Raw genomic sequence first — 27,682 nt, 5'->3', positions numbered from 1 at the left:
ACACTTAGCAGTATCAAGAGTAGTTTAGGAAGTGCTCTTGCTAGTTGCAACTCTATAGACCTGACACATAGAAGGTCAAGGATGATTAGCTAGCTTTTAATTTTTTCAGATATAGCTTTCTGTGAAGTATTCGGGGGGAAGGTGAAGAAGGAAGTTCATCTTACAAGCAGAAGATCATTTTAGGCAAATTACAATGGTCTCCTCCAGCCAGATGCACTCTGTAGAGTCCATCATTCTAGTCATAAAACAGTGTGTTTTATCCTGCTCCTTTATTACTTGTCTTTGATTTTTTGTTTGATATGTAGCAGTTGCATGTGTATAAACAGAAACATGTCCTTATTGTGTTCATTAAAATAGTAAATCCACAGAGATGAAACAAAATGTTTAAATATGTAAGTAACGATCACAAATCTAGAGAATGATGAAAATATCTTTAGAACATATGTTTGAACTTTAGGTCATGGTTAAACTCTTGTTTTCAATCATAAGATATTGAAAACAAATATACATTTACTTACATATTTTGATTTGAAGCTAATCCTTGTATTTTTATTTTTATTTTTTTCCCCCTAAATGTTGTAGGTTGAACAGATTGAAGAAGGAACTCCTGGAAGACTGAAAGTTACAGCCAAGTCCACAAAGGATGACCAAATAATTGAAGAGGAATACAATACTGTGAGTCCTGTCTAGATACTGTGAGAAAAGTCTAGGAATCCAGGGGCATGAGTGACTTCTGAATCACCTGCGTGCTTTTGAAACCTCTTTTTTAGCTCAGGGTTAGGAAGAGCTTGATCATGTGGAAACAGATGTAGGATTTTTTTCCCAGGGAAATATTTGTCATAAACTGTTGGTAATGATTTTCAATAGCTGTCACAGTAACTGAAGCATGTTCTTTTGGAGTTAACATTAAGCAGTTGTCCTTACAAGAGCTAAACAAACTGGTGTCGTGTCTTCTGAAGATCTTTTGTTGACGCAGCATCTTCAGAAAAACAACTAATGCCCTGTGGCAAGTCAGGCAAGGAATTTTAATACACACTTAAAGCAGCAAGATTATGGTGCAAACGTATTCAGGTGTGCTATTTTATGTTTGATGGAATGTTTCCATGGCTTCTCAACCTCTCACACCACTCATTTTCTTGTACCTTGATGCTGAAACCAATAAATAAATAAATAAATAAAATTGTAGACTAAGTGGCCAAATTATGTGAAAACACATAGAGTATATAAAGATTAGCACTTGTCAACTTGGGATTTTAGAAACTGTGCCAGTGACTTCATCTACTTATATACTGCATCAGTTCGTTCCATAACAAGGATATGCATCAGTGTCTCTGAGTGCTGATGGTATGAGAAAGCTAAACAATAACAACAGTGTTGGTTCATAGATGTTTTGTTTTTCCTGCTTTGAGGTACTGCAAGTTGTTTTGGTGTTGTGTTGTGTTTTTTACTTTGTAAAGCAGTGCCCTCTTTTCTTTGCTTCTGATTTCTTATTGCTACTATGCCTTTCACTGAAATGCTGTCACTCATTATAGAAGCCATGAGCTGTGTGTGATGCATCTGAAGACCTTCAGCTCTGAACATTTGGCCAGTTTGGTTGTCTAAAAGACTTGAAGCAGATCTTGGACTCCTACATCACAGTTCTTTTGTCATTTGAGTAGCACTATGTAGTTACCTGGCCAGTTGTCCAAAGCTGCAAAGCACACAGCATTTTTCAGCACAATAGTAAACACTAGAGTTTGTTTTGCTTGTTAAGGTAGCCAAGTTTGTTGGTCTGGTAAGAATTTGGAATGGTCTGTCTAGCATTCTAAACAAATGTTCTGACAGGTAATATTCAACAAGTAGTATTCTTTGGAACAGGATTGGCTGAGAACTTGTGTAAGTGAATTATACTTTTGACAAAAACAACAATTTTACCATCTTCCTATTTGCCTAAGTGTTTGAGTTTCCTTCTTAACCCTCTCTGTGAAGAGCACTTTGATGTCACTTGCTTTGGTAGAAACATGATGTGACTCTGTATGAAAGTGCAAGGAAATAAAAGAACAGATTCGTTTAGAATGCTTTTTGTGCATTCTCCAGGGAAAAGTATTTGGCTGTATTTAATCCCAAAGCTGAAACATGGTATCAGTAGGTTGCAGTGATGGAATGGCTTGTCTTGAGCTCAGTGAATGTACGATAGGTAACTGATGTATTCACTTAATGTTACCAAGCCTTAGCTACTGATCTTTAGTATATAATGAAAATAATAGATGGCAACAAGCAGAAGTTTTAGGAAATCAGTAATGCGTGCATTTCTGTTTTGCAGGTGTTGCTAGCAATTGGAAGAGATGCATGTACAAGAAAAATTGGTTTGGACAAAGTTGGAGTGAAAATCAATGAAAAGTAAGGAGAAATGTCTGCATCGCAGACTGTTGAACTCGAGTTACTGACTTGCGCTGTGACAGCAGTGTATCAATTTTCAAATACTTTGAGGAAAAAATTGTTTACAGTTTGCATGCATTTGCAAAGGAGAGAATGTAGCAGATATCTGCATTTTCTACGTAGTACTAAATGTTTTCTTTTATTTACTGAAATGCCAGTTCCTAAATGTTGAGTATGTTCACAAGCCAGTCTTTCAGCTTCTTCCAGTGACTGGACTTTCTAGGATCTGCCATTTGTTTCATGTTCCTGTCACCTTGTTTTTATCTGTACCATCTCTTGTGGTAGAGATATGTTTGTTCATATGAACTTCTAATGGGGTGGATTTTGTTTAATGTACAATTTAATGTAAATGTTACTATATGTTTATTTTTTTTAAATATAAGGCCAAAGAAGCTCTCTTAAACTCTCAGCAAGAGTTAGTGATGTGTTTTAGTATTTGGAGTTTTTTCCCCGACTTACTGCAGCTGCCTTTTCCTGCAGGGAATTCCAGGTTCAATATAGTCAGACTGATGCACTGAGGGGTGGAGCTATGGGTAGCATTTTCAATACTGGTAACTTTAAAACAACTTCTACATATGAGGGAGTGGGGCCATGTTCCCTTTTAATGAAAAGATGCAGGACCATGAACTTGACTTGGTATTCTGTGGGAGAGTAGTGCAGGGGGCAGCTTATATATGAGTGCACTGATTGATGTTGCTGAAGGTAAGCATTACATTACTCTAAAGAGAAAATTTTGGTCTACTAAAATTTGCCAGACCCATGCTGTCTTGGAGAGCAGTACACAACTTTATTAGACACTGGGACACTTATTACAAAGTTGTTTGCCTGTCTGATTGGCTTACATGCTAGATGTGTTTCCTGCAGTGATTACTACACTATCTCATTAACGGAGTAGAAAACATTAATAATTTAAATCTTCCATTAACCCAGTACATTTGATGCTAAAAAGCTTGCTGGCTGCCCCTTATGTAGAGTGTGTAACAACTTGACTTGTCTCTGCAAAGAACTCTGAAGGTTAAGTGTCTAGAAAATAATTCATCCATGGAATTTCAGCGGTGGAGAAATTCCTTTGCCCTGCAGCTTAAGCGGGAAAATGTCTCTTTTTGTCATTCTTCAAGGTTGTCAGTGCACAACACTGTTCAGCTGGTAGTAGGGTGTGTGTTGAGGAAAGCAGTTATGTCTCACTAAAGAACTGATTCATAAGATGAATCACAAGTTCCTGGTCCACCTTCTTATCCAGTGTGTACATTTCTATAATTTTGATGGAGACAGAATTTGCGTTGTTTACCTTCTTGCCCACAATTATAGGATTGTGAATATGACTTCTTTCCATCATATTTCATATATGTGCTTCTTTCTTAAAGCTAGAGGGCTCCACTCCTGCCGTGCTATTTACCACTAGAGTCTTCACAGCCAAATTCTTACATCTTTTATTTTTGTTAATGCACGCTGTAGAACGGGAAAAATACCTGTCGATGACATGGAGCAAACAAATGTGCCGTATATTTATGCTATTGGAGATATACTGCAGGACAGGCTGGAACTCACACCAGTGGCAATCCAGGCAGGAAGACTGTTAGTTCAAAGACTTTACTCTGGGTCAACCATTAAGGTAAGTAACCAATCACTACACAACTTTGTAATTGCTCTACTTCTACGGAGATGTGATGCTTTGATTTTTCAGTGTTATTTACTCTATTATTTTTTTCCTTTTGTTTTCAATGTCATACATAGTTATGCTACAAATTGAATGTGAACATAAAGATCAAATCTGCCAATAAGTCAACTCATGCTTATACCTGAGAAGCTGAGTCCATGAAAAAAGTGTTAATATCTCATGTTAGTGCAATAGTATGTTTCCATCAAGTTATGCTAGTCCTAGTAGGAGTAAAATGGGTACTTATTCACACCTTATATTTAATGTGTAAATAGGAGGAAAGGAGAATACCTTTAAAGAAATGTTATTGAAGCACCATTTATGTGGGTGTTTGTCTCTTCCTCATAACCATAGGTCATAAGCATAAAGATTTTTCTTTTGTACGGTTTGTAGTATGTATATCAGGTTCTGTTGGCAGACAGATTTAGAACTTGAATGAGTTTTTATTTAAGGTTGACAGGTATCAGAGTAGCAGAATCCTGAATCATTGTGGCTAATGTTATTACGTCAGTCAGGCAATGTTTAAGAAAACTGTGTCTAGAGCCAGAATTTTCTCTTACTACAGTACTACACATACATCCTAATTTACATTTTATGCCAGATATCTGTCTCGCAGGGCATGAAAATCTTTGTGCTACTAAAGAAGGCATCATCACTTTGAATTAATCCAATAAATGAATAACTACTTAGGTGGAATCCTGGCTTACACTGTAATTTTAACAAATCTAGAAAGGGTGATTGTATGAAACATAATGAAATGTTATGTATAGGTGGGGAAAGAATAATAAACAGCACCTTAGTTCATATCTAGCCACAAAGATAATTAGAGTTGAAATTAATAGACTAAAGTTACTAGAAATTAACTAGTTCTGACCTGCCAGCCTTCTGTGACAGAATGACTAATTTGGAGGATATAGGAAGAGCAGTGGATGTTGTTTGCTTTGATTCTGATAAGGCTCGAGTAACATTCCTGTATACAAACTGAAGTATAGGCTAGAGAAATGGACAGTGTGGTGGACTGAAAACCAGCCAAACTGCAGGATTTATAGGACTCTGATCACTATTACAAAGTCCAACTGGAGGTCAGTCGTTAGTCGTGTGCCATAGCATTTGTCTGCTCAGCTCAATACTGTTTAAAATCTTCAGTAATGATCTGGATGATGGGACAGAGCCCACCATGGATGGTTTGGAAGGCGAATCAAAACAAAGGCAAGCACTGTAGCTTGTTGTGCTGTCACTCAGAGGGACCTCACTGGGCTGGAGAAGTGATCTGATAGGAGTGTCAAGAAGAAGAGTAAGGGGAATTGCAAAATCCTGTGTCTGGAGAGGTGTGTCTCCTTGCATCAGTACAGGCTGGGGACCCACTAATTTAAAAACAGCTTTTCAGAGAGGCCCTTGGAGGAGACTGGAGATTAAGAAGTTGACCAGTGATGTACCCTAATGGAAAGAAGGCAAGTGGCATTTTGGACTATATCCTGCAGGTGCATCCTGGCAGACCATTGTCAGTAGTTGCAGAGGAGCCACCTTCTCCCTCCATACTTGGCACTGGTGATACAAGTCTGGATTCTGTATCCAGTTTTGTCCTCCCAAGTACAAGGATGTGGACATAGAGGGAGTGAGTCCAGCAAAGGGCCATGAAGATGATTAAGGGATTGCAGCATCTGACGCACAAGGAGAGGCTGAGATAGAATTGTAGAATCAAAGAATAGTTTGGGTTAGAAGAAAGTTTTAACATATCTAGTTCTAGCCCCCAGTTATAGGCCAGGACACCTCCCTCTAGTCCAGGTTGCTCAAAGCCCCATCCAGCTTGGCCTTGAATGCTTCCAGGGAGAGGGAATCTACAGCCTCTCTAGATAGCCTGTTCCAGTGTCTCACCACCCTCACAGTAAAGAATATCTTCCCAATATCTAGACTAAATCTACCCTCTTCTAGTTTAAAGCCATTTCCTCCTGTCCTGTTGCTACATGCCCTAATAAAAAGTACCTTCCCAGCTTTCCTGTAGGCCCTCTTCAGGTGCTGGATGGCCATTATAAGGTTCCTCCAGGAGCCTTCTCTAGGCTGAGGAGTCCCAGCTCTGTCAGTCTGTTCCTTCTGGGGAGGTGCTCCAGCACTCTGATAATCTTCGTGGCCCTCCTCTGGACCTGCTCCAAGAGGTCAATGTCCTTTTTGTGTTGGGGGCTCCAGAAGTGGTCACAGTACTCCAAGTGGGGTCTCACAAGAGCGGAAGAGAGATGCAGAACTCCCTCCCTTGACCTACTGGTCATGCTTCTCTTAATGCAACCCAGGGTACAGTTGGTCTTCTGTACTACAAGTACACATTACCAACTCATGTTGAGTTTTTCATCAACTGACACACCCAAATCCTTCTCCTCAGGGCTGCTCTCAAGCCATTCTCCACCCAACCTATATTTGTGCTTGGGACTGCTCCAACCCAGGTGCAGGACCTTGCACCTGGATAGCTGGAGCTTTTTGTACCCTCTATAAAGTGTGGCTTGGGAGGCTTTATCAGTATGTATAAGTACTTGATGGTAGAGTACAGAAGATGAAGCCAGACTCCTTTCGGTGGTATAAATTGCAAGGACGAGAGGCAATAGGAGCAAACTGAAGCACAGAAAAATTCCACTTGTGCATAAGAAAAAAACTTTTTGTTGTAGGGGTCATCAGATCTAAAGAGTTTGCCCAGTGAGGCTGCAGTCTGGATACTTAGAGATATTCCAAAGCAAGTGGACTCAGTTGCAAGCTGCAGCTCTGAGCAGGGATTAGGACTAGGTCATTTCTGGTGGACCCTTCTAACCTCAGCCACTCTGTGTGTGTGATTCTGTGTAAATGATAGAATTTGCAATATGAATTTGCAGTGATACACATAAAAACACTTACATAGATAGATGTCTATATAAATATTGCATCTTACTGTTCTCCATGCTTCGCTCTACGTTGGGAGAACCATTCTGAACAGAGAACACTCTAAAGCTCCCATGAAGTCAGGGCTATTTGACTCATGGTATGTATTGAGGCAAAGCTTTAGGTCTTGCTGTCCCTTCAAATGGTTGTAGTTCATGCCTTTGGTTCTGTGGCATCTCCTAGGCTGTATCTGAAGAAAAAGATGATGGGTATTGAATGGTGGATGTCTTTGTATCATTATCTGTTAAAAATAGAGTGCTTTGTGGAAGCAGCTGAACAGTTTGCATTTTATTACCAGTGTCACCCATGATCTGATATGCTTTAAAACAGGACACTTAATGTTCTCTTCTTAATCTATGCATGTCAGTGTCAGTATGGCTTTAAACAGACTTCCTGCTCATGCTCTGGTTAACACTTCCGAGCAGGGGACAACATGATTTATAATTATCATTAAAAGCAACTTTCAGAGTAGAATAATAATCTAACTTTTCTTCCTGTCTTTCAGACTGCTGAATTTTTACCCAGTATGCTGTTTTTATGACTAACATTGTATGTTTTTTGTTTTATTCTGAATGCCACACAGTGTGACTATGTGAATGTTCCCACCACAGTGTTCACTCCTTTAGAGTATGGAGCTTGCGGATATTCTGAAGAGAATGCAATACAGAAGTTTGGGGAAGAAAACATTGAGGTAAATGTCTTAGTTTCATTTGGATATTAAGGTCCAAATTTGTAATTTGAAATAATGTTAAGGGTTGATTCAAATAGCATTCTGTGTTCTGATGTAAGGGTAGGAGGAGCATACTTCTGTCTTCCTTAGCAGAGGATGTTATAAAAAGTTCTCAGTTCAGATAGTTCTGGTTCCAAATGTACTTTGTTTTTGGCACATAGCTGGCATATTTGTCTTTAAAGAGAAAAAATGTTCTGTAAGTGCTTCAGAATGAATCAAAGGTGTGTGTGTGTTGGAAGTAATGCATCAATTTCAGTGCTGAAGAAGAGATTTTTGTAGCCACAATGTGGTGATTTTCGTGCCACAGTGGTTTTAACTTTATGTTCCCAGTGTTGTGATGTTATTTTCCCTGCTTGACTATGTAAGCAGGTATTTTACTCACTTGAGTAATCCCTTTTCATTCACTGGCATTGCTGTTAAGTGAAATTAGACACTTAGTGCCTCAAGCTGTTCTTACAATATGCCGTAAAGACCACGTTATGAAAAGCTTAAGGAAAGGGAGTTAGACAATAATCTGAATTTCTCATATGTCCTGTGAAGATCACCTGAGGAACATTATTTGGGGGAATCAGCATATGGGTGATGTTCAACTTAAAGTGAGGGATATCAGGATTTTGGGGTAGAACTGTGTCTCAAAACACTCTTACAAACACGTGGATGAGGAGCCTCACTTGCAATAAATGTTCAGTCCATTGATATTGGTTGGGGGGTACAGGGGAAGGACTCTTACCCTGAATTCACGTTTTCCAAATTTTGCGTACATAGCTGGCTGCTAATGAAGAGCTGCTAGTTAATGGTTCATCCACACAATGCGTCTCAGTTGTTGAAAGCTTTTACATGAATGATTTCCAAAAGTGCTTTGTCCTCCGAAGTCTGCTGCAATGGCTGTCAGTAGTGAGGCACTGCCTTTGGTGGCAGACAATGCAAATTTAAGGTAAACTGGCAGCTTTTGTAAGATCGTGCTGTCTGCTAAGTATCTAGGGAACTTCTTGTTAATCTGTGTTGTATTTCCAGGTGTACCATAGTCATTTCTGGCCACTGGAATGGACTGTACCGTCCAGAGACAACAACAAATGCTATGCAAAGATCATTTGCAATATTCAAGATAATGTAAGTGTATCTTTCCTTCCAAGGAAAGCAGAAACTGTGTGTTCATCATAGGAACTGTTAATACCACAGCTGTAAACTGATAGTATTATTGTGTTGGAAGCTGTATTGGTGGCATCTTATTCTCCCTTCCCCAGACTGGGATATACTTTTTAGGGGAGATTCTTCTCTCTGAAATTGAGTTCGGTCAGAATGCATTATATCTTGTGAACTCTGCAAATCCACAAGTGTCTATAGAACACCTGGGATGTTTCCAACAGAATTAATGTATCTTGTCTGCACAAATATCATTTAAAGTGATATGCCAGGATTATTGCAGGACTAAGGTAAAACTTTCTGGTTAAGGAAATATTCAGTACCTGCTAACGCATGAACAAAATTCTAATTGCAATAAGAAGCTAATATTGTAAATATATTAGCCCTAATAAAGTGTCAGATCTATTTTACCGATTTTCTTTTATCAGCAGATACAAACTGATCTTTCTGGAGTTTTCCCAAGCATTACACCATCATTTTATAAAGTCTGCAAACCTGCCTGGTTTTGCTCATCTCCTTTTACTGGAGGAGTTTGTTCTAGGGTGGATGCTATTTTAATACCCATGCTTATGTTCCTACTCCAAGTTACTTAAGAAATGGGAAGACTTAACGGTGATTTAAAGCGTTTCATTAATTTGTTTCTGTTTCTTGTCCTGAAAAATAGAAATGTGTTTTAACATCAGGGGATAGAGTTGAAAGTTATCTTGGATGAGAAATTTGTTCAGGAAATATTTGAACTAATAGTGGAAACTAATTGTCTCCACTTAATTTTTGTAGTTTTATCTTACACACATAGATAAATATTTATATTTATATATACATACATACATTATATACATATGTGTGTGTATATATATATATAATACATATATGTATATATATTCAAGGGAAAAATGAGGATAATTCATGTTTTGTTATTCCCTAGTTATAGCTTTTGTTAACTGTATGAACCTTGTGGTAACACTGTCCTCAGGCTTACTGAAAGTAAAAAAAAAAACCCTTTCATTGTTTTGAGTATCCACACTCCCCTTTATTTAAGAGAAGCAACTCAAGTCAGCACAGCTTGTTCCTTTGAACGTTCAGGAAGAATATGTGCACAGTTTGGCATATTTTGCAGTTGAAGGGGAAGCTGATTCTTGATGTAATCTTTTTGTAGAGAAGACAGCATGCATTTTTCCCACTAAGTCCCTTCTGTTGGAGATAATGATAGTTCCCGTTTGTGTGGCTGCATTGATTTGTGGTATCTTTTGTAAACTGATGAAATTAAAGACTCTGAGAAAGAAAACTCAGCAAAAACTCAGAAAAAGTGGATGACTCTGCTTGCATTTGATTGTCTTTGTTATTTAGGAGAGGGTCGTTGGTTTCCATGTCCTCGGTCCAAATGCTGGAGAAGTCACCCAGGGCTTTGCAGCAGCTATGAAATGTGGATTGACCAAAGAACAGTTGGACAGCACTATAGGGATTCATCCAGTCTGTGCAGAGGTTTGTATATGAAGACACCTTTGTATCCTGGTTTTGGTAGTGTCCTGGAATAAGGTGTTAGAAACCTGAATATCAGAATTTAACTAAAGAAGGCAGAAATTAGGGAAGGTAGAAGGGAAGATAGGACAGGAAATGATCTAACATTTATAAATATAACATTTAGGTTTAAGGTGACTTTTTTTTCTCCCCGTTTGTGAAGTATTTGTCGTCTCCCCTAACCCAGTGCTCCCTCTGCTGGGGAGTAATGAATCTTCTTCCCACTCATCCATTTCTGAAGGCTTCAAAGTCTATTTCTGCTGAGGCGGTTGTCAGAGTTAATTTTCCTTGATATGTATACTGAAAATAGGCAATATACTGAAATAGGGGACAGCTCCTCACACATGTAAATCAGTGATGCCGCATTGATTTTAGTAGATTTAGAACCTCTTATTTTACTTGATAATCTCAGGTAACTGCATACGACCTTTGTAAGTCGTTGTACAGAATTTGGTTTTATCTACATATTTTATCTACAGGGTGTAAGACAGAGCATTGAGGTACTGTCTGTAGGAAAGAAGTCCAATTCTTTTGTATTGTGTTCCCAAACTGATGTGATATAAGCCATACAATGTGAGCACCTTTAATGTAATTGACTGCAAGCAATCTGAATCATCTTCATTGCATCTGCAGTATAGATTGTTTTTTTCCCCTGTGATATCATCTACTGGTGTTCTTGGAAGCCCTTGAAGAGAGGCAGCGCGTTCTTATTAGGGGCCCTGTAGAGGGGGAACTTTGAGTGAGGCATTCAAACCTATGAACTTGAGTAGGATATTAGCATATGCAGTGTGAAGAGAAGATTATAGTCATAATTTATTCTGGACATCTGAGCTGCTAAAACTGAAACTGAATAGAATGATGATTAGGTATAATTTAGGGAGGTAATTTCAGATAATCATATTTGTATGAGTGGGGGAGGAAGAAATTGGCTTAGGAAAAATACACTATTTAAAAGCTCCAGGGAACAGTGATCATTTTTAGTGCCCATCTTCAGAAGGCTTTTTTATGCCTGTTACATAATTTAATCTCTTATACAGTAAACAAGAATCAAAGTGCAAGATGGTACTCTTTGATTAAGAAAAAAATGCTTTCAATTTGTTTGGAATTTGTCAGAACTGTGCACATCTGGCTGAAGGGGGTAGTGGATAACAGCATTCTGTTTATCATACATCTGTAAAAAGGCTGAAGAAAATGAACTCTGATCTAAGCAGTAAAGGCATGGTGTTTCAGGATCAAATACTGCCATCTTCACTGGCATTAGTACTGTCTACTCAGTCTCATGTGAAACACAGTATTACTCAGCTTGAAAATGACTATTAGACTGAGGATTCCATTTCTTACTGTTTACAAAGTAGAACCAGATTTCACTTCCCTTGTTTGAGCAGCATTTTGTTCAGCAGAAAGCCCTATTCTGAATAAAGTTTCTGGTGAGGCAAAGTAAGAATAACTGCAAAGACAGATTGGTAAGTCCTCATCCTTAAAGAGAGTTACCTCTCACCCTGCACTGTGCTGCACAGCTTGAAATACAGGCATATACTGAGCGTCTGTGATGGAGAAAGCATCTTCTGAAAACAGGGACAATTCTGTGGGTTTGCTAAGTCCCTGCAGCCAATGGAGCTGGCTAGCAGACCCAGAGCTTGCACCTAAGCCAAGAAAGAATCAATTGAGCACTCTCTGTTTTTTGTCTTTCAAAGTCAAGTAACAGCAAATGAAAGTACCCATACATTGTCGGTCTGTGGATCAGAACTAAGAGTTACAAACCGCATCTCAAACCATGCACCATGGTTTAAATCTGTTTCTGTTCTTCCGCCATATACATTAGACATGCATTTATCTTCCTAACTTATGCATAATGTTCTTATGCTTGTGGAAAGTGGAGGAGGTGTATCCTTTATTAATGTTTTCTGATGTGCTCTGGCAGCCTTAATGCACCAGAGCTTCTATTTGCAAGACTGCGAAGCTTTCTGATACCTGTTATCTTCAGATACTTTAGTGTTATTTGCATAAAAGAAATATGTACATTCTTTATTCTGTGCTAGGTTTATTCTTCCAGAGAGATGGCTTCGATAGGAGCTAATTATTGCAACTTTGAATCACTTAGATAGAAGTGGATCTTGTTTCCCTTTTTTCCTTTCTCTACCACATCCATGCGAGAAAAAAAATGTGATTATTTGCATAGTAAAGTTCTAATATTAAACAGTTTTGTAGAATATTTCCTTTTCAATTTCGACACCATTTAGTTTTTACAGTAATTACTTTTGAACATGTTGTTTTCTTTAATGTGACTTGAAAGCACTAAAGATTTTACTTTATCAAACTGGATTTACAAGGTGTTTCTTAGCTATTGTCCAGAGGGTACAAAACACAAACATAAAACCTATATGAGCAATCATCTCCACATTCCTATAATATCTGGGAAGATACAGAGGCAAAACTCATGCTTTCTTCAAATGCTATCGCCTTCAGTTAGCTTTGATTTACCAATGAAGAATCAGCTTTGGGAAATAAAGACACTTAATCAGTAGGTGTACAAACTGGAGAGTATTGTTGCTGAGCCCTTTTCTACTGTGAAACTTAATAGCAGTAAGACAACGGGCTGTAAAGCAATGCAACTTGCTTCACCAGCATAACGCAAATGTGGAGAACACAGGATATTTGTATGTGTGTGCAATTTAGTGGCAAGGATTTAAAATGTATGTCTTTCATTGTTATTTTATCACAAGAAATGACTATGGTTTTGAGCATTATGCTCTTGTTGATTTTCCAGAAGAGAAGATTCATTCTAGCCATACTAAATGTTGTCTTTTTTCTTCCTGTCAAGGTATTCACCACTCTGTCCATCACCAAACGTTCTGGTGAAAATACCCTTCAGTCTGGTTGCTGAGGTTAAAGACCCCCATTCCTGTTATTGCCAGAGACTGACTTTCATCACTATGGCTGACTTGCACAACTCAGAAGAAAGATTTTTGAAAGAAGTCATCCTCAGACGACTGCAGAAACATTTATGTTTCAGACAGAGCACTCCACAGTCCTGAGGAGAAGAGCACAATGGGAGTTAGCCACCAGTGGTGATTGACTGGCAATCAACAAGCAATGGGCACATTGACAGTCCAGCTGATGTTTAGCAGGGCATTTCACACATGCGTTCATGAAATCACAGCCTGAACCCTGCACTGTCTGGTGGGCAGTGATGGAAGAACTGCTGGCACAGCTGAACAACAACTTTTATTTTATTTTTCCTCCATAGTTTGTTACTTGAACAAAGAGCCATCCTGACTCAAGAAGGTCACCACAAGTTCAGACCACTGTGTGCTGAGTTATAACACTGCAATTGCAAGTTCTCCTTTAGAGCATGCATTTTTACCAATGACCGCTGTATGTCAACGCTGGGGATATTATCTGCATGTTTGGTTATGAGGCAGAAGGTATCACTGGAAAAAAAAATTAGTACTGTCAAACATAATGACTCTTTGCTTCCAAATGGACTGCTATGACTGTTTACTTTAGAGATACTTATTTCTGAAAATAGTCCTGATGAGAAAGAAAATAGTTTTTATTAAGGCCTTGTTATACAGAAAGCTTTTTTTGTTTGTTTTGTTTTGTTTTCTGATAGTAACAGCCTTGCACATAACACAGAAGTGACCTCCGTAGCTTTATCTTGCAGTCTACATGATTATAAATAATCCAGTTTGAAACTGACAGAATTCCAATTTGGATTGAATTATATTCCAAGAGCATGACAAAGCTTTATTCAGTTGGGATAAATTCTTCCTCTTCAGGTGAGCTATGACTTACTGTACAATTTCAGGTCTGAACTGGCCACTTTGCACACAGTGATACTGAGGCTGCCTTCACATTGATGGGGTGATCGAGTCAAAACCAAGCAACCAAATAAGAAAAAAGAAAACCAAACCACCACCCACTCAATCTCTGAAAACAAATAGTGAAAATTCTTCTATGTAGACATGGTCTACAAGATATATTTAGTTCTGTGCATGTTTTGTAACGTATTTGATTAAGAAATCAATACTTTTGAAACAGATTTCCATGAAAAATAATGAGCAAGGTTTCTTTCTTGAACATTCCTCTTCTGCTAGATGAACTGCATACATATTTATCAGGAAGAGGTGAAACCCTCTTTGTAATGGAAATATCTGCTCGTTTTTATCTGGTTTTTCATTCCCTTTGTTTTAGCGGGAATGTTCAGGTTACTTTCATGATGTGGTTCTTGGGAGTTCATTGCGGTGTGAAAAGTGGGATGAATTCTCCATCCCTCCAGGCAGGACACCATGTGCCTACGTTTCTACCCAGTAACAAACTTGTGGTTTTATTACTAGAATACTGTTTTAAGTTATTTTTATAAAGTCATAACTGAAGGATTTTAAAGTGGGTTCTGTATGGTATCAAAAGGATAGTTTGTGGTGTTCTTTTTCTGGCCAGTTGATTAAATAGATTGAATTTTTGCACAACCATGTTCTCGTTTTGATGACTTCCATGCAAAAAAAACAGGTGATGGCAGAATAGCTTTTTTAATAGGCCAGAAGAGGGCACCTTGATAAAGTCGTGATTTGTTTCAGCCTTTTGAATTCTGAAGGTAGATGTTTCTCTGAAAACAAAATATGGGACTATTTCATGTGTGGGTTGTTTTTTGCATGTTAAATATATCAAAAGAACATAATTAAAAAATAAGGAATAAATTGGGACCAACTCTAACAGTGCTTGCTGTGTGTATGTAGCTGCTGAAAAACAGAGGTTTGACCAAGTTGCTAGTCTTGCTGTGGGACTCCTGTTCCATCACATTCCTCCAGTTACAAGTTGTGGGATGAGGTGACTTGAGGTATCTCCAAGCAGATTTTTCCTTCGGTGGCACTTTGAGGTCACTGTGTGATGGAAAGAAGATCCCAGAGACAAAAACTATGCTGTAAGCAAAAGCTGTTTGGTGTTTTAGTGTAACCATTTCCTGCAAGGAGGTTCCTTGTCCCAACACCATGAGCGTATCCCAGAATAAAAATACACAACTGGTAACTTCCCATGCAGGCAGGCTGAGACAGCAGTGTGCACAAGGGCACTGCAGGTCAACACCTGGCTGGCAGATGGCTGCAGAGGAGCTCACTCTGTCCTTGCTTGCACTTTCCTTGGCTCTGCTGGCACAATTTCTCCCTTAGCTATACAGCTGCTAAAAATAACAGCCTTAAGCTAATAGCTTGTGTTTGTATTAAGCTGTTGAACTTGCACTGGTTGTATTGAAACTGCTGCTTATTGCCCATTTAGAGTGGAAATGGGATTCTTTGAGGTTCCCTTTTGGTAGCTGAATTCGGATGGATAACACATTGCATTTGTGCTGTCTGCAGAGGCCCCCAGGAGCACTCTGCATAACTATTACTGCAGCACCTGGGATGAAGTAAAGCAGAAGTGTGGCTAACACCATTCAAGGTATTGTTTGAAAGAGCCTGACAGATGGGTACCAACCACTGTTTATTTCTCTGTAGAAGTTGAAAGAAAGCAATGGAAAATGTCTATGAGCTCTGTGCTCAGGCAGCTATTGGGCTCATTTCAGTGCCTTCGGCCAATTAAAGTGCAGTTGTTAGGAATGAGAGTTGGGAAGGAGGCTGGGAAATGTGTCAGGGTGCATGTATACCTTTCAGCTTGGGAAGCTAACGAAGAACACACGTCAGAGCAGGAGCCAGAGCCCCTGTGCTGGGGACACGTGCCGAGCCACCATCAGGGTGTGCTCTGTAGTACCTTTGAAAGGAAAGTCATAGTGGAAATTAAAGAGGCCTGAAAAGAGAACTGGTGGGGAAGTTGCCATGAAACACCTTAAAGTGGCATCTCTGCTCTAGACACGCTGCCTCTGACAAACAAGACAGAAGAAAAGCAATGCACTCAGGAAATGATATTTTCTTGTATTAGGGGGAACCAACCTACATGTCTATCCTGCAGTGCTTTAAAACTCACTGCAGGTACGGATTTGTTTCTGCTTTTATCTGCTGTTCTCATTTCTCCCTTTGTTTCTTTGCAAGCTTTTTGCAGTGTCAGACTTGTCCTGGAGAATTCTCCTAAAGCGTGTTTTCACCAGTTCCCAAACCATACAGCTTGTGGGAAAGGCAGACCAGCACGATTTCTCACTGTGCAAGAGCTATGGTTAAAGAAGTTGAGCTGTCAGGAAGCTGCTGGCTTCAACAAAAACCATGGAAGGTCGTGAAGATTTTGTTGTTGTTGTTGGTTTTGGGTCTGACATGTAACTAAGGGGAAATCACAGGGTGTGCCTAAGGATATAACTGTGTTGAAAAACATGAATTGTATGCATGCAGGGTTGAGGGGTTGATACAACCATCACCCCTCGCTGTGCTTATGGCAAGGGCATATGGCATTATGGCATATCTCTGAGAGATATGGTCTGATTTTTAGGAAGTCTTATGTGGATGATCTTCATACCTTCCAATTCAGGATAGTCTGTGGCCATGTGAATATACAGGTGTCATCCTTTCTGTATACTCAGTGTTTTTGTAATAATTTTCTCAATGTGTTTTGTATTGTTATTTTTATACATATGTGATTTTAGGGCCTTTACTTTCTCATCTTGTTCCGGGAGATAGGACATCAGATCCTGTCAGGGTCAGCACTGGGGCATTGCCTTTCAGCAGCCTTAACTGTGCCAACACCATATCTTTGTCTGCTCAACAAGCAGCCTGAAATAATAAGGGATGAACTTAAACTAACCCCATGTAAATCATGCTGAAATTGAATTCAGTACCTTCCCAACGCCTTTTGAATTGTTGTACAAATTGAAGTGGCATCTTGTTCTGCATCTCTACAATGCAGAACTTTTATACTTCTTTGAAGTACACGATGAAACATTTTTGAGTGAAGTGTTTCAGTCTGCAAAGATTTCCTTTCCCCACAAGTTGCTGTTAGACCTGCAGCTTGTGTGCAAGATAATTTGTTTCCATCTTGCAGTCATTGTGACACAGCACAGATGTTGCAAAGCGCATTTGTACTGTTGCTAAAGAGTTGTTTTTTTCCTCCAGCCGTGCTGCACATTGATCCGATGGTGCTGGCGTGCAAAGACAGCATTATCCACTCTGACTGAGATCTTCCAGCCATGAGCCTCTGTGCACAGCTGTGGGGAAGTCCTTGTGTGTCTGCCTTGGCTGCTACACCAACCACTGTGGACACAGAGGGATTATAGTAATTGTCTCTGGAGGATGATTAGTGCTGGCAGCCACAAGCTCAGTTACCTTCTGTGCTTGCTGCTGCCACACTTCATGGAGGAAGGAATGCTCCCCAGCTGGCCCTGCCTTATGGAATCACAGAACATCCTGAGTTGGAAGGGACAACAAGGATCATGGAGTCCAACCCCTGGCTCCATACAGCACCACCCAAAATCCAAACCCTGTGTCTGAGACTGGTGTCCAAATGCCCCCAACTCTGGTACCTTGAGGCCATGCCCACCGCCCTGTGGTGCAGCCCCTGTCCCTGACCCCCAGCTGCCCCTCCCCTGGTACAGCTCCATGCCGTTCCCTCGGGCCCTGTCGCTGTCACACAGAGCAGAGCTCAGCTCTGCCCCTCCGCTCCCTGTGAGGAGCTACAGCCGCCATCAGGCCTCCATCAGCTCCTCTGCTCTGGGTTGAGCAAACCCAGGGACTTGAGCCGCTGTGTCTCTGTGGGAATTCTGTGCACACTTCAGATATGTGGAGAAATGTAGTAAATTCCAGCAGCTTCTGCCCTTTTTATTTCTTCTTGTGCTTGCTGGTGAGCCTTAAATTGCACAGACAGAGTCATTTGGTAGCATTTGGCCCTTGTGTTGGATAGAAATGTAGAAACTTTTGGGTTAGTACTCAAGGGGATGGAGACAAAGAGACATATCATGCCCTTGAAGATGTTTGTTATTATGTTTTAAACAAAATCTAATTTGAACTTTGCATAGTGTGGAAGTTTGGCACATTATCTACCTGATCTGCTCCTCTTCCTTACCTCTCATGTATGGCAATGGCGTATATCACAACAGCGTGCCATGCAGAAATGCTCCAGCTCCCTCTAAGTGTCCCTTACTTCCCAGCCTGGGCACAGTGCTCCACTGGCTTGGCTGTGCCACAGTGGCTGCTGAAACACAGGGCTCTCAAAGCTCACTTAAATACCTCTTTGTGGTACTTTGCTATGCTGATACATGATTTTTTTCAGAGCACAGGAAGAGCCGGAAGAGAGGAATGCTGTGGTGTGCTGAGAATGGGAAAACCACATCCTCAGTCAGGCAAATCAATGCACTGATTTTGATCTCAGCTACATCAGGTAGGGGATTTGGCTCCTGCCCTACTTTCAATACCTGTGGTTGATCCTAAGTTGATTTTTTTCCAGTCTTTCTTTCATAACTTGTCTTTACAGGACTGTCAGGATGTTGTTGCTTGTAGGAGGCATTTTTTTTCCTCTCAACAAACTCTAAAGACCAAAATGTCTATACTCCCAGGACTTGGTAATTAAAGTCCCAGTCAACAAGCACAAAATTGCACAGAGTCACCCAAAAAGGGTGAGACTGTACTGTTGTAGATGCTAACGAGGCTGAACCTTGTGGTACAAGCATATAGGCGGTAGCGGGGCTTTTTCGGGATGTGACGGTGATAGTAAACCAGCCTCTTCCGTCCCCTATCTAGTGATGTACTTTGGGCGCGCGCATTTCAAACGTGCCCTAGGGGGCGTAGACGAAGTAGTAAGGTATATAAGGTATTGATTACTCCTAATAAACGCCATTTTGCTACCTTTCTTGATGAGTCACGGTGGTCCTTTTGGCCCTAGCGAGGGTCTCGCTAGCACCTGGGCAAGTATGCGGTTTGGATTATAATTGTGCACGGCAACACTGTACTTGTCAGTATGTGCAATTCAACATGCATTTTAAATCATATCAATTAATAACCAACTGGTTTACAGAAAACAGACCAGTAGAGCAGTTTAGAACTTTAATGAAACTTCACAGCATGTTTTTGTTGTTGTTTTTTTTTTTGTGTTTGTTTTGGGTTTTTGGGCATTTTATGGGTCCTACAAGAAACCACCAGCTTAGTACAAGTCCAGAGCATTCACAAGGCTTGGTGTAAAGACAAAGCATTCTGTTAGATATGGGCATTGGCTGAGGAAGGCAGCGTCACACAGGCAGCACCCTCTGCTTTAAGGAGTTACATGGGTATAGAGCGTTGTTTGTTTTTGCATATGGGATTAAGAGATTTTGTTACAAAACCTACGTTCTGTGTGAGCGTTAACTGAGGAGAACGAAATCTTGTTTTACGGCGGATGTGTTTGTATCTGTTTGAACAATGCTGATTTTTCAAAAGAAGGAAAAAAAATAAGCATTGCTATTCCAAAGTGGAAAATGACATTATTATTCACAGTGAAAAATCTCATTGCCGTGCTGATAACTGTTGACAGGTACTTGTCATGGCTGTGCTCTGTGATGTGCTAATTATTCTGAAGTTCAGTCAGAAGGCATTTTGTGTTTTCATTTCAGCTGTAACAACACGCTACTCGTGACACGTTGACAAGCGCGTGTTTAATTGCTCCATGGTTATCTTCCGAGCTCATGTGTTTTCCATTTAGTTTGTGAAGAAAAGATGTGTAATTAGCTCCGAGGCTACAGGGTGTGTTGTTCATTGCTGTACTTTCATTCTCTCTTAAGTGATAAATACAGAATGGTGACAAAGATGAAAGCCCATTTCTGATGCTGAATGCTACCTCAGCTGGACTTTACAGTCCAGGTGGGGAGCTCTGGCTGATGCTGTGAGCCATGAGCACCAAGCAGCTGCAGTGAGACTCTGTCCTCCTTCTCAGCTTCTCTGTGCCTTTCTTCCTGTTACAGGTCAAAGTTCAAAAGGATCCACATTAATTAGAAATAAAAAAGGCTGCCTAACACATAGCTGGGATGCACGGTTATTGGCACTGCCTGTTGTTTCCAGTTACACCTAGGAAGACAGAGTTGGGCTGTCGCTCAGTTGAATATCTCTTTCTTCTAAACTCAGTGGAATCTGGATCTAAATATCGCAGCAATTGACTCTGCAGGTACTAAATCCACCCCTGTGTTTAAAAACCAAGTCTGGTCTATAGGAGGAAATAAGGATAGGTGTTTTCTCAGCAGAGTCTGAGCTGTTAGTCTGAGGCTGTGTAGGCCTGGACTTGATAACTTGACACTGCTATCTTGCCCTGCCTCTTATGGACCTGCTCCAGCACTGTGAAACATGGTGATGAGGCAACTCACAGAAGACTAAGCTCAAGGTGAATGTTGTTTGCAGTAATTCCAGTTTTCATTTAAGCTGAAAGCAGCCATGTTGAATCCTAGCAAGGAGAGCTTTAAGGTTAGGGTCAAGAAGAAAAAGCATCAAGATCTTCTCCCCTTTATCCCTTGCAAGGATATTCTTTAGATGCTCCTCCAAATCATGCAGAAGAAAGCCCATGGGTACATGAATCCATTTGCATACATAAAGGCATTAGGCTGGCATCAATCAGGATTCATTATGCGCTATTGTACAGAAATGTTAATTGTAACTTTTTTTTTTCAAAATATGCTACATTAATTCTTTTAAAAACCCATTAATCTGTCTGCTCAGTCAGAAAATATTCTAAGAACAAATTAGTTTGTGTTTTTGTTTCCTACATGGATAACAAAGCTGCTGGGATTCAGAGGCACATGAGATCACTCCAGAGTGACCACTGTGTGACCTGGCTTGCTTTCACCCTGTCAGAAGCATAGAAGATCTGAAGCATAGATACCTCTTGCTGAAAACCTTTGTAACTGGGAGAAAGGGTGAGATGGTGATAAAAATCTTGGCTGTGACCTTTCCTGCTCCACCTGAAAGAACCGGGTGTGTGGCTGTTACTCTGCAAACTTCCTTCTGCTCTCCTCATTGGTGCTGTCACCTCAGCTGGCTCAGTTGGCCCAACAAGCTCCATCACAACCTTAACACCTTTGTTTGAAAGAAAGATGGGTTAGGTCTTGCTGTATTAAGGTGAGTACAGGAGGTTGCCTTCTATTTCCTCTGTGGTGTTCAGTGATTGAGCATTAACAATTTTAGGATAATTTAAATGTTCGAGGACAGTTCTGTCTCATTAATTTTCTCCCTGTTTAGAATTCAGAACAGCCAAACTGTTAGAAAAACCCTTCAATCAAGCTGTCATTTTCTTCCTCTCCATCATTAAACGTACAGTTCCCAGCCTTTCCTTGGCTAAGCTTCCTGTGCTCTGACCTGGGGAGAAAAGCAGAGGCTCGTCAGAGAGGGGCAAACCCTGAGACTAAATGTCAGTATGTCTCCACCATTCGAGTTACAGGCTTGTGGAACATTACCTTGCCAAGATCCTCTAGCAAAAAGTATGCAGCCAAAGTTTAGTATTTATAGTCTATTTTTCCTATGTAGCCTACTCTAATGAATGTGATTTAGCAGGAGACAGGACTAGATGATCTCCAGAGGTCCCTTCCAACCCCAACAATTCCATGATTCTGTAAAACATATACTGGGGAAAAATTAATTAAAATTACAACAAAGAATTCAGACATATTTGCCACTTTCCTTTTTTTTTGCTGGTACAAAAAGCAGTCACTGTGGAATGACAGACATCCTCATCTGAGCCTTCTGCTTTTCTCCTGACATGACCATAAAGTTATTCTGTTCTGCTTTCATGCCTCTTGATGCTGATTTCTTTTAAAATAGCTTTTCTCCTCATAAGATGAAGTCAAATAGTTTTGATATGTAGCCTCTTGCTCTGATACTTGAGGGAAAATGCATTCATTTGTTTTCATTGACTGCTATATTGGCAGTGATCACTCAGTGGATGTACAGGCTATTTCCTGCTTCCCTCTGCGCTGTAACCATTTTTGCATACAATAGCTAGTGAAATGAGTACCTTGTGGAAGAATAAGGGAACATGAAATTTACCCATGTAACTGCCCTGTGTCTCATGTGTCGTATACAGTTTAGTGCATTTAGGTGGGTCAAATTTTTTACACTCTTAGTTTCCTGTAATGTGCATTGGTCTGTATTTATTAGACAAACAAGGAAGAAGCACATCTCATCTGTATGCAGGAGTGATGCCAGGCTGATGGGAGGGAGCAGCTTCAGGAGATGCAAACTTGTACATCTCTATTTTACATTGTGTTTTTTTTTGAGTGTGTGTGTCTGTTTGGGTTTTTCTTTTATTTCTATAAGTTTGTGGACAGTCAATGGCTTCTCTGAGCAGCACTGTGCATCTAAACAGAGGGACGAAGTTGCCCAAGTTTCTATACACACACACACAGCAGACAAGCAGGCTAGAAATTAATCAGATTTTATGTCTATTGTGCTACAAGAGAAGAAAATATGAGTGTTAAGTAAGAGAACTGAGAGCTGCCGTAATCCAGAGATGGCAGGGCTACAGATATGGATAAACTGAGGTTTGTGTTGCTACAGCTTGTTCTATACCTGTTCTGCATATGAATAGAGAGCCTCAGTCCCTCTACTTATTTTGGCACCCTTCCTGCATTTAATATTAATTTGTCAGGACTTTATGCTCTTTATAATGTGGTGATTGCCATTTTGCAAACAAGTGACTACTCAACACAAGGAGCGTGTCCTTGTGTTGGCATTGTGGGACCATGCTGGAGTGGGTGGGCAGTGACAAGTACCCACCACATGCCTGATTTGTAGGTCATCCCTTCTGAAAAATAGAAGGTAGAAGCATTACTGCTATTGTTAGGTATAGTGAATTGATCAGATCAGTGGGTTTTTACTGAAAGGGAAGTAAACTGTATGGCTGCTCCTTGAACTACACGTAGCTTGCTGTAAACGCTTCTCGTGCCAAATCTAGCACTTGAGTTATGTTCTGCTCCATAAATAAATGTTCTGCAGCAGCTCAGGTTAGTTACATATGTATGCTCACAAGATTTACAGCATTTCTCAGAGAAACTTAGGAGACGCAGCATGTTTGTAGTAAACGCTGGAATACTTCCCTTCCTCATAAATATTTAAATGGTTTTCTTAATGGATGCAGAACCAGTAGACGTCAGCTTACTTTTATCTATATTCCATTAGCTTAGGCTTAATAGAAAAGATTTTCATTGAGTTTGTTGGGAAAATAACATTTTTTCTATGCAAAATAATTAGAAGCACATCCTTGGTTTATCAAGCAATGTGTTTAAATTACTTTAGAGAGCTGGAATGAAGCCCAGCGGTATCTCACTGTGAAGATACTGAAGCAGAAGGGTAATCACAATAATGGTCACTGTGCTTTGTAGCTGTAGCAGAAATGCTGAGACAAGGCCTGAAACAGTGACTGAGCACATGGTGGGAAGGTAGGGCCAACCCAGGGGAGCTCCGCTGCATGCAACGCATCCCAGTGACTGTAAGGGGTGGAGCCAGGATCCGCCCTTTCCCATACCTCATTTCAGGGTTGGCAGGGGGAAGTGAGAGTATCTCACTGCAGATCCCTGCTTACCTGAGACCTTCTGAAGGTAAGCAGCTTCTTTCTTTAGTTTCTGTGCCCATGACTGTTGCTTTTGGGCAAACCTTCACTTGCAGCACCCAAGGACCTTGCTGCTCTGTTAATACTGCTGCTCTTCCCATCGTGTTACGCTAGCAAAAGGCAGATCTGTGATTAAGGATTCCCTTCTGGACATTCCATCCTACGTCCTTGCAAGAAACCTGGAAGTGATTTTTACAACATGTTGCAAATGGAAAAAAACAACTTATGACTGTGGAAAAATGGGAGATGCCCCCTAGAATTTTATAGTTGAACTCCAGATATGGAGATGAGCCTGGGTGAAAGAAATGAAGGTAAGCGTGAACCAAAGCGTGAACTCTTCAAGTTACTCACACATTATCAATAGGGGAAAAACAAACAAACAAACAAAAAAACCAAAAACCAGAACAGTTCTTAAAAATAGCTGGATTACATGTTAATTAGGAGCCTGTTTAGTGTGGCAGTGTTCACAACGAACATTTTCCTGTTCCAATTCATAATATGTCTCAGCTGTGCTTGTGGTAATAATGCAGCACCTTGTTTAGTGATATCAGGACTGATTTCTATTTTATTATTATTATTATTTATTTATTTATTTATTTATTTTTAAGTCTAGCTAAATTTTGCAGAACAAAAACAAAGATGTAGTTATCAGGTAACAAGATTCTTTGTATAGATGTAGCTTATTTCTCTATGAGTCAAAATGCATTATGTGAGTGCTAACCAGATGAAGGCTGAATCAAAGGAGAGTTTCAATGACCCTGCAGGCTTTTAGGTTGTCCTTCTGGAAGTGTTCAGAATGGAGGTAATTTTTCATGCAATCTGGTTAAAATATTAACGAAGGTAGCTGGGACACTTTTGGCCTCACCAGCTGTGCCTGGTTGAAGTTACTGGGTCAAGGTCTTGCACATCAAGTAAGGATTCATCTCCTCTTGCCTCAGACATCTAAACACGTGTTTCTTATCTAGGCAGGGTATCAGGTTCTATTCTACAGTTGATGGGCACCCCCACAAGAGAACTCTTCCCTGTTTTCTTAGGCATCTTAAAATAGACAGGTGTGACTCCTTGTCCTGCTAATGCCACTATAGGCAGTTTCTTGGGACTGGCCCCAAATAAAAGTGAGGTTTGCTTAAATTAAGAAAATAAAAGCCCTTAACTATAGCATTAAGTAGTCTCAGGACTGACTGTCTCAGACAAGAATGATGTCCTTGGCTCTTAAGGTCGGAGGACACCTGTGCTGGCCGTGTGCGGCTGTTGTCTTGGTACTGGGAGTTGATGCTTATAGCATCATCAGCCTACTAGTAGGGTCAGTAGTATGTTCTCAAGCCTGCATATTTACCCTTATTTGGGATGCTAAGAAGGGATGCTGTTGAAGTCTGTTCCCTGATGTGAGAGCTGGGGAACTAGCTTGTGTATTTTGCTTGCTTTCTTTGTCTTGTTGTTTTCTTTTTAATCCTCATCTTCTCACCTTACACACCTGACTGATGCTGAACATAGCCCATCCCATGGGGAGTGTAACATTCATTTTTAGTAGGGAAATGTTCTTGCAATCATAAAAAATTGATAGCTGTCTGAAGCAGCAGTTAATCTTGTATGAGAACTGCATCATTAACCTACAGCAGAATGTACACATTATGGACATGCTTATAAATGGGAGAGAGTGTGAACGTCAGTTTCTAATTTCCTTCTTGCAGAGACTCATAAAAATCACAGGGAAGACATTACCTTTGACATACTGCCATGCCAGTCCTCTGCTGCTGCAGCTCCTGTCAGAGGAAGGATGGTTCTCTGCAGCCATGTCAGCAAAGCAGGACAGAGAAGTGACCTTCCTGCACTTGCTTAGGCAGGTGGGTGACTTTGGGATCTCTGTGTGGATGTGGACTCACTTCAACAGCGCAGAACTATGGCTAAATTTGCCCAGCTACGAGGTCTTTCCAAGATGACCGTATGTTTCACAGAATGATGGAGTATCACAAGTTGGTAGGGAACCATAAGGTTCATTGAGTCCGAATCCTTTTTGTATAACTGCCAACCCTGAAAGGCTTTGAAAGGAACTAGAAGGTCACAGCTAGCAACCTGGTTCTCTGTTACATATAAGCACAGTGGAGGTTGTTGAAGAGGACTATTGCAAGCTAGAGGAAGCAGAAAAGTTCTGATGTGAGCTCCCAGTGTTACTGCAGGTGAGTGCCTTAAGACAGTGACTGGCTGGAAGTGTAAATAGTGAGAAGTGATAGCTGACACAAACATCTTGTCTAGCTGTGTGCACAAGGCATTTACATGCAACCTCGGAGGTGTTTCCTGTAAGACACGATCTACTTGCCATTCTCCAAGTTTGACATTGATGACAACGGTGCTCTGGTTCTTGCTATGGTCTTATAAGCTAATTCAAGCACATAGGGGAGCCAACCAAAAAGAAATTTTCCAGACCTCGTTTCAGAGGCTGCCATTGAAAGTGTGCAGGGCATACCTATTTCTTAAGCACGCTCCTAAAATTTCCACTGCCCCTCGTACATTTACTATGGAAATTAATTGGTACAGAAACGTTATTTTTGGCAAAACAGAGATCTGTCTTTGGGAAGTTTCATAGTGCAACCAGTCACTAAAGCCAGACTTTGCTGTCCCGGTAGCGTACCTGTAAACAACTGGGAGTGAATAGAGAGCATAGAAACATTCTCTCCCTGATTTTTATTTTTTGTTTGGAAAACAAACAAACTGGAAAGATTTCTTTGCTCAGGGAAGGAGAGGACTGAAAGTGCCAGTGAGAACTAAGCTCAGTGCTGGTGGCAAGCATGAATTACGTTCAGTTCTACTCGTGCCCTGTGTACATGATGTACAGAAGCCTGCTATTTAGCTGGAGTACTCCTAACCTGTAGGATAGATGTGTTTTCCTTACAACCCAGCTTTCCCTCCTTAGCCACTGACATATATATCCTAAGGGATTTACAAGTCAAAGGAAGAATGAGGGACCTTTTGAGGCCATATCTGTCAGGAAGCAGAAAGGGAGGACATGCTGGGCCACAGATCCACCTGACTGTCCTCATAAGCCCCAGATGCTGTGTTCAGGGTTGGCTGGACCCCTGTGCCAGCAGCTGTGCTCTCTGGGCTTTGTTTCTTTAGAGAGTTGATGTACAGGGAATACAAGCTGTGAATCTGCACTCATGCTCCATGCAGATGCTGCATGCATGCTGAGTGGGAGATGGGCTACTTTGCTCTTTGTATAATTGAAGCATAACCATGCAGGCAGTTCAGGTGCTGTGCGCTGTAATTCACTCTCTTGCTCACTGCACACAAACTTATTTTGGGGAGTATCTTAGAGGTGATATAGACAGCTGTAAGGGCAGGAAGTGTCCATCTCTATGGTGTGTTTACCAGTAATACTCTGGATCACTGCTGTGTAGAGCATCATCTCACCTTGCCTCCATATCTCATGTTGTCTTTGTCTTGTCTGTTTAGCTTTTAAGTGCTGCAAGGAGTAATGAATATTTATTAACAGAGGTTGTAACGAGAAGCTACCACTCTGAAGCAAGAATACTATAGTTGTGTCAGAAATTGCATCAGCCACTTGCAGGTGATGGTGATGAAGCTGCACTGGGAAGAGACAGAAGGTGTCATCTGAACAGAGGGAAAAGCCCCGCTGAGTCTGTGTGCTGAGGGTTTTCTTCCAGGGGGAGCGGAGGGGGGAATTCTGTATTGCCAGCAAATTTCTGCTTGACACCAAGCTGAGAGAAAGCCAAAAGTAGTTACTGAGAGTGAAAGTACGTACGTCAGCATTTTACCTTAACAAGAAAGAGAAAACTCCTTTACCTTGCTCTAGATGGAAGCTTATTTTTCTTGTTCCAAATTAAATA

The 27,682-nt window shown here is 40.6% G+C and overlaps 1 protein-coding gene across 2 annotated transcripts in view; it reads left to right on the top strand.

The window, feature by feature from the left end:
• Nucleotides 1-15,078, top strand: part of TXNRD1 (thioredoxin reductase 1) — a 39,133-nt gene extending 24,055 nt beyond the window's left edge. For both annotated transcript variants that reach the window (XM_072332606.1, XM_072332614.1), the window contains exons 8-14: nucleotides 583-675; nucleotides 2,303-2,379; nucleotides 3,874-4,030; nucleotides 7,560-7,667; nucleotides 8,721-8,816; nucleotides 10,197-10,331; nucleotides 13,189-15,078. In XM_072332606.1, the coding sequence (XP_072188707.1) occupies nucleotides 583-675; nucleotides 2,303-2,379; nucleotides 3,874-4,030; nucleotides 7,560-7,667; nucleotides 8,721-8,816; nucleotides 10,197-10,331; nucleotides 13,189-13,251 (729 nt within the window). In that variant the 3' untranslated portion in view covers nucleotides 13,252-15,078. The remainder of the gene's footprint in view (nucleotides 1-582; nucleotides 676-2,302; nucleotides 2,380-3,873; nucleotides 4,031-7,559; nucleotides 7,668-8,720; nucleotides 8,817-10,196; nucleotides 10,332-13,188) is intronic.
• Nucleotides 15,079-27,682: the final 12,604 nt, after the last annotated feature.

The sequence above is a fragment of the Excalfactoria chinensis genome, chromosome 1 (genome assembly GCF_039878825.1).
Source record: "Excalfactoria chinensis isolate bCotChi1 chromosome 1, bCotChi1.hap2, whole genome shotgun sequence".
Classification (NCBI taxonomy): Eukaryota; Metazoa; Chordata; class Aves; order Galliformes; family Phasianidae; genus Excalfactoria; species Excalfactoria chinensis.
The sequence above is the reverse complement of the archived record's forward strand: the minus strand, read 5'-3'. Positions and strand labels throughout refer to the sequence as shown.